The 12,500-nt window shown below is 33.2% G+C and overlaps 1 protein-coding gene across 1 annotated transcript in view; it reads left to right on the top strand.

Annotated features, from left to right (window-relative positions):
- LOC144969058 (lysophospholipase D GDPD1-like) overlaps nucleotides 1-12,500 on the top strand; it is a 34,882-nt gene that overhangs the window by 1,114 nt on the left and 21,268 nt on the right. Inside the window, exons 2-5 of the mRNA XM_078908053.1 lie at nucleotides 1,053-1,095; nucleotides 2,435-2,570; nucleotides 3,709-3,754; nucleotides 4,088-4,206. Of these exons, the coding sequence (XP_078764179.1) occupies nucleotides 1,053-1,095; nucleotides 2,435-2,570; nucleotides 3,709-3,754; nucleotides 4,088-4,206 (344 nt within the window). The remainder of the gene's footprint in view (nucleotides 1-1,052; nucleotides 1,096-2,434; nucleotides 2,571-3,708; nucleotides 3,755-4,087; nucleotides 4,207-12,500) is intronic.

The raw sequence follows: 12,500 nt of genomic DNA, 5'->3' as shown, positions 1-12,500 counted from the left end.
CATATTCGTCCCCACTCCAATCTCAAAAAGTATATCCAAAAAGGATTAGATAATTAAAACGCAAACAAAAATATTCAGAGAGCGATCAAATGCTTGGATAGAAAAAAAAAAAAAAAAAAATTACTTTATAAAAACAATTTAAAGAAATTCATATTTAGAAACGAACTAGGCCCGACAAAAAAAAAAAGGAGAAAAGAATAGACTCGTTCAAAAAAACAAAACAAAACAGAAAGAGAGGTATTGTTATGGGGTTTTTTGGTCAAAGAGTGTGTGTGTGTGTGTGTGTGAGAGAGAGAGAGAGAGAGAGAGAGAAATTTCCCTCGGAGATAGAACAGGGAATAATGATGGTGATGATAATAATAATAGTAATGTTAATAATGATTATGATAATAATAATAATAATAATAATAATAATAATAATAATAATAATAATAATAATAATAATAATAATAATAATAATGATGATGATGATGATGATGATGATAATAATAACAGCAATAATAATAATATTAATAATAATAATAATAATAAAAAAATTATTATTATAATAGTAATAAATATTGGAGTAAAAAAATAACAGAACAGAACGAGAAATTAGAGCAAAATATATAATGAATTAAAATTTAACGATTGTCTGAGAAATAAAAAATTCAACTAGTTAAAAAACTCCTGCTCAGAACAAAAGTGAAAACAATGAATCAATTAACATCATTTGGGAAGCAAAATGGGGGGAAAAAAAAAAGAGGGAGCGAGCGGATTCGAACCAGTGCAGCTAAAAGGAACTAATTGAACAGTGGTCTAACCCACTAAGCTGTCTATCCACACCAATATTGGTGTATCTTAAAATTCTTAAGCTAGATAATTTTCCACCATCTTTGCTTCTTTGTTTTAATAGTTATTTTCATCTCTGATTCGAATAATATGTTGTTGGATCTAGTTTTGTGTAAGTGTAAATAAAATTTTCAAAATTAAACTAAGTTCATACTATATATCTTTCCACCTCACTCTTACACTTTCATAATGCCTTCTAATTTATTATTTTTTTCCGACAGGAGCTGCTGATAATTTAGAGAATACAATTGAAGCATTCAAATAGTAAGTATATGAATCAATACACTTTTTGTACCATTATAATATTATTAGTACATTTAAAGTCCCACTGCTAATGACCCATAATATAATTCCCTGTGTACTATCCTTGTGGTCATCAGATCTAACTTAAATCCAGCGGTCTAAACATTAGTCATTAGTTTGACAAAGAGGCCCTAAAAATAATATGCTCAATGCAGATTTGAACTAGGTCGGATTATATGTGAGCATGTTGTTCTCCCAATTAAGCTCTTATACGTGCGGCTATGTGGTCTAGTGGTATGACACTCGCTTTCGGATCGGAAGGTCATGGGTTCGAGCCTCGCTCGGCGCATAGTTGAGTCCTTGGAAAAGACTCTTTACTCACATTCTCTCACCGTACTCAGGTGTAAAATGAGTACCTGGCCGTTAACAGCGTTGTCTTTGTCCGAAAATTGTAATATCGCCTAACAGGCGTCATGTCTCGTCCTACATGTTAAATGTTGCTGTTGACCAGGGACCCATTGTAAAGCGCATTGAGCACGTTAAGTGGATATTGCGCTATATAAATGCTCAATTTTTTTTTTTTTCTTTTTTTTATACCCAAAGTCACAACTATTTTGGATAGCTGTGTATATGTCAGGACATAGATATAGTTATTTTAATTTGTCATGGCTTCAAAAAAAATCATAGCTAAAGAAGGTTTATAGTGTTAGGCAGGCGTTAGATGTCTCAGTCTCACAGATTGCAAGATATCTAGTGTTACTATTGGTATCTCGTAATTTGTGAGACACCTAGTTTAATCCTACAAAGGCCATGCTAGAATGGAAAACTTTCACTGCCTATTGAGCAGACATTTGTGTAATTTTATTGTTATGATTTGTCTCTTACTTTGGCTGATGATTTATTAAAATAGCTGTTACTACTATATCGTTTTTATCAGTTTCTGTGTCGCGACTGAATAGAAAGTTATCTGCTTGCTACTATCAAATTGAAGTTAGCCTCTTCTATTGAGTGAATATAGGACCTGAATCAATTTCAGGTGCAACTTTGCAGTGCATTAAATGCACTAAGCTGATGGAATTTGTCGTATATATATATATGAAGCGCTTTTTGGCCAAAATGGCTGTTTTGGTCTTTCAAATACGTCAACTTTCTCATTTACCTTTAGTACAAAATGTAATGTTAGTTGCTTGTTGTAGGAGTTAAATAATCATTTATGTAAATCACTGGCATGCTGTCAATTGCTTTTCCACTCATGCTTTTACTCTTGAAAGTTAATGATTTGTTCATTGAAGCAGTATTTTTGTTTTTCAATATTTGAATATTAATATTTTCAAAGCTGTAATTTTTTTTTTTTCAATAGTGCGGAATCTCATGGAACCCAAATGTTTGAACTGGATTGTCAGCTGACAAGAGATGGTTATGTGGTCGTGTCACATGATAATCATTTATCAAGATCATGTGGCTCAAATCTCATAATTTCAGAAACTAATTATGAGGTGAGTAGATTAACTCTGTTTTGTTCACTTGGGTGGGCAATCAAATTTGATTTTCATTCCTGTTGAAAGCAATGAAGTTAAATGTGCTATCATATAGAAGTGAATTGTAGCATGTGATAATTGAATGATACAAGGTCTTAGCTTGTAACATTGTCGGGCAATATTGGACATTGTTAATAATGATCTATTTTGTTAGAGAGATTGCAAAACTCTGGATTTAGCGTTGTGTCCTTGAGTAAGACAATTTATGTAAACTATTCCATTTAGCTCAATTGCAAATGAGTATTTGACTGTAAGCAACAACAATGAATATTGTTAGAGTAGTAACAATGAATATTGTTAGAGTAGTAACCATGAATATATTGTTAGATTAGTAACAATGAATATTGTTAGAGTAGTAACAATGAATATTGTTAGAGTAGTAACCATGAATATTGTTAGAGTAGTAACAATGAATATTGTTAGAGTAGTAACAATGAATATTGTTAGAGTAGTAACAATGAATATTGTTAGAGTAGTAACCATGAATATTGTTAGAGTAGTAACAATGAATATTGTTAGAGTAGTAACAATGAATATTGTTAGAGTAGTAACAATGAATATTGTTAGAGTAGTAACAATGAATATTGTTAGAGTAGTAACAATGAATATTGTTAAGAGTGTTTGTACTTGATTAAAAGATGTCTAATGGGCAACTTGTGCTGTATGAAGTGGAATATTGTTTCTATAACTTGTGTGGTGTAATAAATTGGGTTCATCTATTTTCTTTTTTTCTTAAAATTGTTTGTTTTTTGTTTTTTTTATCGAGGGGAGGGGGCTATAATGGCTTTGTTGGATTCCCCCCCCCCCCTCATGTATTGTTTTGTTTATTTTTTTTAGAAAACAGCGTTTCCCATTTTTTTTTTCTTGTCAAGTCGAATTAAGCTTATTTCTTGTTTTTTTCTATGTTTTGTTGTAGAAGGAAGATTAGTGACAAAATTATTGTTGCAGTGTCTAAAACGATGTAAGTGATTTTGTTGTATGGAAATAGATGTTATCGTTTATATCCCTTTGTAGTTATCGTCATTAACAATCATCATCGCCTTCATAACAACTATGAAATTATAAAATATTACAAGTTTGTTCATTTGTTTTTCAGGACCTGCCTATGTTAAAGCCCAAATTAAAAGTGGATTTTTACCAATGTAAGAAATGATATATATATATACCTTGCTATTTATAGTTTTTCATTAAAGCTAGTAAAATACACATTCTAATAGCAGAGGTCATTTTTTTCTTGTTCATTACACAACAATTAAAGCATTTATTCTTCTTACAATCCTTTACATTTTCATTGCAGAGTTGAAGTGGTCAAAATGTTGTTGACATAAAGATCAAAATATTAAAATGATATTTTATTTTAAAACAGATCACAATGCATTACTCTAACTCTGAATAAAAAAATAAATGTTTTCTTTCAAAATGTGTAAGTAAATATAATCTGATACAGACGTCTCATGTCTGCTCTCTGTTTCCAGGTATGGAGGGCCAGGGAGAGGATAGGAAAATACCCCTTTTGGAAACTGTATTCAGGGAATTCCCCAATATGCCCATTAACATCGATATTAAGATTGACGATGATGAATTAATTGCCAAGGTAAGTAAGAACACGAATTTAGTGATTTGTTTTTGGGATATTTTATTATACTTTTTTTTTCCTTTAATTGGTGTAAAATGAGTACCTGGCCGTTAACAGCGTTGTCTCTGTCCGAAAAATTGTAATATCGCCTAACAGGCGTCATGTTCCGTTCTAAATGTTAATCGTTGCTGTTGGCCAGGGATCCCTTGTAAAGTGCTTTGAGCATGTTAAGTGGATATTGCGCTATATAAAAGCTCATTAAAAAAAAAATTAGTGTGACTGGCTGTCCATCCTCCTGCCTGAAGCACGTCACTGTTTCAAATTTCACACTTCCCTTATGCGGGTTGACCCAGTGAATTGAAGAATGTCTATACTATTTTTCCAAAAGCTTGACTGGTCGTTTTCTTAACCCCTAGTTATATTCTGGTTAATGAAACTGTGGTTGTACGAAGTCAAAGTTACTGGAAAAGGGAACTTTTGTTTGCGTTTCTTACAGTCAACTTTTGATTTTCTGATTCACCGGTGTCATCTTCTTTGGAATTTTGATTTTGTTGGCCTCGATTTCAAAATATCAGAAGTTTGTTTGTTTTTTTCAATTGCTCTGCTGATCTAAAAGCTTTTGAATTGAGAATGGTGTAAACAGCAAAATTGAGTTTGAAAAAAGTCCCCACTGTTCTGCTTTCTATCATTTACGGGCCTGAATATTAGTAATAATAATAATAATAATAATAATAATAATAATAATAATAATAATAATAATATTAATAATAATATTAATGATGGTAATAATATTGATATTAATAATGATAATAATAATATTAATGTTGATAATGTTACTTATAACAATAATGATTATGATTGAAAATAGTATTTGTGTAGCACATAACCATGACCTAGTCTTGTTCTAAGCCATCTACAGTAAGTTGTCATATAGTATAAATTAAGAAATTAAAAACAAATCTAGATTACACACAAGTCAATGCACTCACATTATTACCAAAAGAATACAGACATTGATATAATAAAAAATACATGTAACCCATGAGTAGAGACTCTTTTACATATGACTTTGTAGAAATATGTTATAGTTTTGAGTTAAAACCATTATCTGCACTCCATACTCAACACATTGCCGTATACTGCCGTATTCTGGAAGCGAAGCCCTAGGTTTGAGAGTTATTGCCACGATGAGGGTGGAGATAAATGGTAGTGATATTGGTCACAATGGACTGGAAACCTCAAGAAATAGAAAGTCAGTTTTATATTTTTGTACAAAATATTGTGTGATATGACAAATGACAACAGAATTGTAACAAAATAAAACGTAAACAGTGCCGGAATTAAACTTTTTTTAAAAAAAGAAAAGAATTCGTCATCTTAGTAGAGTATCGAAAATTACTGACATTCTCTCAAACACCAAATCCAATCAAGAAAATTTATTCCAGGATTAACAAGTCATCCCGAAGTGATGGGGGTTTTTTGTTGTTGTTTTGATTTGTTTTTGATTTTTTTTGGTTTGTTTGTTTGGTTTTAAATAGAATATGGAAAAAGGTGAGGGGAGGGGGGGGGGGGGGGGGGGGGGGGGGGGGAGGGAGTGTTTTTAGGGCCCTTTGTTGCAACACTAAGTGTTTAGTGTTGACCCGTTATTCAGTGAACGCCACTTTAAAATTCTGCTGAATTTATGCATCATCATCTCAATACTAGTGTGTTGACAAACTACAACAAAACAATATCAACAATTACTACTACTACTACTACTACTACTACTACTACTACTACTACTACTACTACTACTACTACTACTACTACTACTACTACTACTACTACTACTACTACTACTACTACTACTACTACTACTACTACTACTACTACTACTACTACTACTTTTTAAAAAAATAATTGAGCTTTATATAGCGCAATATCCACTAAATGTGCTCAAAGCGCTTCACAAACTACTACTACTACTACTACTACTACTACTACTACTACTACTACTACTACTACTACTACTACTACTACTACTACTACTACTACAGTCATCTTTCTCTCCTCCTCCCCCCCCCCCTCCGTGTGTGTGTGTTCTCTCTTAGCACCAACCATCACATATACACTCACTCAATCTCACCCTATTCCCCCATCCCTTTTTTCTCTCTCTCCCTCTCTCTCTCTCTCTCTCTCTCTCTCTCTCTCTCTCTCTCTCTCTCTCTCTCTCTCTCTCTCTCTCCATTTGTATGAAGGGATGATCTCTAAATATTTATTTGGCCTATGTAGTTTGCCATTTAAGGCGTTTTACGTTGTATTCACGGAGTGCAGATTTCACCTATAAAAATGTTTGTGTCGTCATGGTTACTATCATGTTTATTATACACGCGCCTAGAGCTGATATTGCATGGGATGTTGGCGCTATATAATTTGAATGTACACGACGGTCATAATTGCCTTGTTACTCCTCTTTGGATATGACAGGATTTTACCACAAACTACTTCCCGCCATAACGTATCCAGTACCCGCCGGTTGGCACATGGGTGCAACTGCTATGGGAGCCTGGTACCCTCAAGAGAACATGGACGTGTCGTGAAGCACGACATAGGTGTTGCATTGTCACCTGTTATTTATTTTTGCCCTCTCATCCTAATTAGGTCACACGCACGTTAAGGCAAAACATGGTGTAACCGTGTAACCGTATAGGTCACGTTTGATTCGATGTTGGTTGACTGAGACCTTACGCAAAGAATGTCACTAATTACACTCCCAGGACAGGTGTGATCGCCATTTTTTTTATGAACGACATACATTATTTTGCCTCTCAACCCCCTTTTTTAAAAATTGGTTTTTAAAAAATAAGTTTTCTTATTTGTTTTTTTATTTTATTTTGGCCAGAAGTTTTTTACTTCAATTATCGGTCGATCATTATAACCAAAAAGTCTCAAATCTGAGTCCGCTCGATTTGGAAAGTTTTCTGACCAATGTGGAAAAGAAGGATATTTGGCCGTATACAGTCCTTTTCTTGCAGCCCTCAAGATATCTGTCACTGTCAGGTACTCATTCTAGCTTGAGTTGATCGGGGTATAATGCGTTGAGTGTTGTTACCATCATCTTTTTTTCTTTAGCGGTGGAATGTCCTGAAAGCGCAAACGTTTAAAATTAAAACCAAACCATTCAAAACTTGGTAATTTAGTGATCCTGACGTTTCCGGACACAGTCAGTTATGGAAAATAATTTTTTTTTTTAAATATCATATTTCAAGATTTCACTTACCGTCTTTTAAACAAATACTTTCTGTTCATTTTTATGTTTTGAACGGCACTGGTGACACTCTAAAATTGTAATATTATGAGCACAAATTCGTTTCTTGTGGAATTTTTTTGGTTTGTTTTTGGTATGGCCCAAGTGTGAATTAATATTTAGCTTTAGGAAGTGACGGATATTTTATAGATGCTAGTACAAAAGTGGATGCCTTACGTGAGACATGTACTGTTTGGAAGGAATTTTATTCCATAATTTGACTTGTTGGGAAGTACATCATCAAGATAAATCTTTGGAAATGCATTGTATGATATATGACCTTCTTCTTTCTTTAGTTCTCTTTCGATGTCTCTTTCGTAATGTGTATCTACCATTTCCTTGCATGTACTCGCGACATTCAGACTTCTAGGTTCATTTATTTCATCAATGAACTGCCGTACTCTGGGAAAAAAAAAAAAACAAAAAAAAAAAACAAAACAAAACAAGTAGCCTACTTAAAAATTATTTTAAAAAGTATTTTAAAAATTTGGCCAGAAAACTTGCCCTTCAAATATCGATCGATGTATATGACCCTCATCTTGACAAAAACTCAAACCTGGGACCTCGCGAAAATTTGAATATACGTTTTTCCAGAGTACGGCAGTTAAATGGTTAAAAAACATTTTTAACCAAGCCATTGGGTTATTTGACCTTGGTTAAGCTGTGCTGACTTTGTGTATGTTTGTTTTTGATTCGTTTTTCTTCTTCATTTCAAAGCCATAATATTATCTGACCCACTGACTTCACTCCACATACCATTTAATATAATGTACTCTTGATCGGAAAGTGTCCGATTCATTCATAATAATTGTCGGTTGTCTTAGTAGACAATCCGTTCTTTCATGGTCATTCATCCGTGTCATAACGGTTGTTTAACGGTTGTAGTACACATTGTAATCCGGTGTGCTATATAAGTGGAAGTGTTTATAGATTGATAATTAATAATGTGTTGTTATGGTCAGATAATGTATCCTTTCATGGGTGTCCGGGTGGTTCCGATCTGGCTCTAACAAACGATATTTTTATAAAAACTGGAGCACACACAAACCACTAATAATATGAGAATATATAAATATCATGATAAAGTAGAAATACAAATTAAATATACTTACTACAACAACAATAAAAACAATGAATAAATAGGTAGATAAATCGCCTGTGGATTTAACATCATACATCTTAATTATCAGTAAGACGTGATCCATCCATCCTTTGACACTAAATGGAGAAATTCTGTTTTCAGAGTTGCTGCAAGAAATCTAGACATTTCCTTCAATAAGACATTGAACGTCACATCACGATCTAAATATAATATTATAATGTCGGCCTCCTTGACGATTACAGCTTCACTAGGCGTTTGAAACAATTAACTACCTCCACTCACCGATGGACCGTGAACTCTGGAAGAGAAGTATCCAGTAATTCAGAGCCATTTGTCCCATGGAGTTTATTCCGGTTTCTATAGTTTCAAAAAGGCCCATGGAGCCAGAATTTATCCCGGCTTCTATAACGTCAAACGTAAACTATCAATTGCTTACTCCTCTTTGGATATGATTCTAGATTATCACAATTTGCTCTCGGCCATATCTAACAGACCTAGCTGCCCAATCAGTGCTGGTTGGCCACAGGGGTCAGAAAAAAAACCTCAGCGCACTCGGGATTGATACCGTTCCTTTGCTTGTGAAGAGAGTACCCTCCCAGTTAACTAAACTATCGGAACCTCTCAATCTCCAAACTAAGAAGTACCTTTGAATTATTCTATCCAAATGCAGCACTAGTCTGTTACAAAAATAAAATTCATTCTTCTTGCGTGGCACAGTCCAATTTTCAACCTTTTCGAAAACTTTTCATTGTGGGTTATTTCGACGCAAAACGGTTTTCACGTTCAGGATTGGGGTGGTGGTTGGGGGGGGGGGGTGAATGAATACACACAATGTATAATTTTGTACATCGGAGGTCAGGAGCAGCTTTGACTTGCTTCTTGGCGTTTCGAATAAGGTAAATATTCAAACTTATTCAGGTGACATCGGAAATCTGACAGCAGGTTCTTATTCCTGTTTTATGGTAGTGGTAGAACAAAAAGGCATAGATCTATAATTAATATCTAAAAATAGAAATTCAGATTTATTTTATTACTGTGTGGATTTTTAAAAATCTGAATAAAAAAATAATTAAATAAGAGAGAGAGAGAGAGAGAGAGAGAGAGAGAGAGAGAGAGAGAGAGAGAGGGGGGGGGTTGAACTTGTTATCTCTGACTTGATCCCCTAGATTACACTTTAACTCGATCACAACATCGTCATGTGTGCCGTGCTCAATCCTCCTTGCCAAGCTATTCCGTTGATTGCTTCTTCTTCGATAGATAGCCCAGCCCAGACCTTGGTGGGTACATTACATACATATCTCACTCGGCCTTCTGCTCACCCGAATCGATTGGTTCCAAGACCTTTAGGCAAAGTGAGGGCTCCGGTGATTGCTCTTCTTGCTCGCATGCCCCAAAACTAATCACAGTAATGGGACAAACGGACGGGTTTGGTTTTGTCTGACATGGTGGGTCATACGAAGGAGAGAAAGCAGTCCCAGTCCCTTTGGAGGCATAAGGCCTTTGGAGACGCAGTTTATCTGGGGTTTCAGAAACGTTAACCCTCTCTTTACCCACTATAGGAAGAGCGTTCCATTTGTTACGATCCAAACAACATTTAAAAAAATATATATATCCGATTCCAATTTACAAATCACAATATTTTTTCGAAAAAAAAAAAGCTTTGTTATATTTGCAAGAACATAATGCTGTTTTGTAAAGCTTGCTTTGGTCAACAAAATAATGAATAGCATAGAATACTTACTGATTTTGAATTTAAGTTTAAAATCAAAAACTCATTTTGTGTATTGTATTGGCATGGCATTTCAGTTGGAATCTTGAAAAAATGATCGATACGGAGAAAGTTAAACCAGACCTACCAACCACTGCGACAAATTCGCAGAACTGCAAATTTTGTGACCCCCCCCCCCCCCCCCCCCCCCGCGTCTGTCTAGTATTATGTCGGAATGAACTGGATAAAGGAAATCGAATTAGAGTTTGAAATAATAATTGTTAGAAAAATTATGTTTCTTAGTTTGAGAATCAAAATTCAATCCTGAATTCAATTTATGAAGGCATTTACTTACTTAACTTATTTAATCCTCTACGGGGTTTCATCATCACATAACGGTCGACAGTAGTGATCGCCAGTTTCTTTATTCCTAGGACAGCTTTCGACCCCCCCCCCCCCCCCCATCCCACAGGACCAACCAAAGGATGTCATCTGTCTTTCTATCGATCTTCTCCGTGTCTCCAGTAGCCTTTCCCTATTGCGATTTGCCTATCAAGGCATTTATTATGTTAAGTAAAATTGTATAAGTTAAGCTTAAAATCCAATTCATTATTATTATTATTATTATTATTATTATTATTATTATTATTATTATTATTATTATTATTATTATTATTATTATTATTATTATTATTATTATTATTATTATTATTATTATTATTATTATTTATTTTTTTATTTTTTTATTTTTTGCGTGAAATTCACTTCGACATAATGGCGTATTGAGACGATTGGTCACCATTTTAGCTGCAACCGTCGAGATAAAAAAAAAAAAATCGTCTTTTGTTCACTTATTAAATTTGTTGATAAGAAAGGTTTGATGCCAAAGACACATACCCTTGACTTTGAAGAGTTTTTTTTTGTTTGTGATTTTTGTTTTTGTTTTGTTTTTTGTTTTGTTTTGTTTTGTGTTTTAATCCTACAGAGCTCATAATATTATATTGGATTGGTAATTTATAAAGTTTTCTAATTGTAGTGCTTATCTTTTTTTTTTCCCGACTAAAACAATGATTCAAAAAAAAAAAAAAAAATCAAGTAGGCAGTTCTGGTCAAAATGGCAATAACAATTGCTTGGTACCCGTTTGGAAGGACGTTGATTTGCTTTCTTTGCATCGTATTCTGGCTGAGTCAATTGATGTTATACATTGTCGTTTAGCGCGTTGGTTGTCAATAATTGCCAAATTCTAACCCCGCTTTCGTCGCTCTTGTGTGTGTGTGTGTGTGTGTTTGTTTTAAAAATGTATTTGTTTTATCTTTGTTTGCTTGTTTTTTATTTATTTTTAAAATTTATTTGTTGTTTTTTTTTGGTTGTTTTTTTAAATGAAGTTGTGCATAAGCTTATATTTATTATTATTATTATTATTATTATTATTATTATTATTATTATTATTATTATTATTATTATTATTATTATTATTATTATTATTATTATTATTATTATTATTATTATTATTATTAATACAATTAATAATATAATAATAATAATAATAATAATAATAATAATAATAATAATAATAATAATAATAATAATAATGTAATTTTTCTATGTAGCGCCTTTCCCATAGAATATAGTTCTCGGCGCACACTATACATGGCATGCATTCAATATATATCATTTTAAAAATATTATTCTATCATACTATTATCAACAACATTTAACAGGTTAGACGACGTAATTATTTTTATAAAATGTAAATTAGGGTAAATATATGTAAAGAGGTGACACAACGCAATAATGTAATTAAATCTGTGATATATTTTGAAGATTACTTATCCATTCTTTTTCATCTTTGATTTACAAAAAAAAAAATAAATTAATAAGTAAATAAAAGTTCAATTTGTTCTTTCTACATAACATCTAAATATAACATGCGTCCAATTTTATAATATTACGCTTGGGTCTTGACTTCAACAGTCGTTTGTGTATACTGTGAAAAGTACTGGGGATAATACGCAGCCCTGAGGGGCTCCGGTGTTGGTTGACTTTTTTTGTGGAGCTGTTGTCACCAACCTGGACGTATTGTGCCCTGTCTGTCAGAAATTCAAGAATCCAAGCAGTAATTCCATTACACATACCCAAGGTACCCATTGTTTGTACAAGTAACTCAGGTTGCATTGTATTAAAGGCAGAGGAAAAATCTGCGAAAAGTAATCTA

Source organism: Berghia stephanieae, chromosome 3 (assembly GCF_034508935.2).
Source record: "Berghia stephanieae isolate SIO BIC M18660-M18661 chromosome 3, UCSD_Bste_1.3, whole genome shotgun sequence".
Lineage (NCBI taxonomy): Eukaryota > Metazoa > Mollusca > Gastropoda > Nudibranchia > Aeolidiidae > Berghia > Berghia stephanieae.
This window is presented reverse-complemented; position numbering and strand designations above follow the sequence as displayed.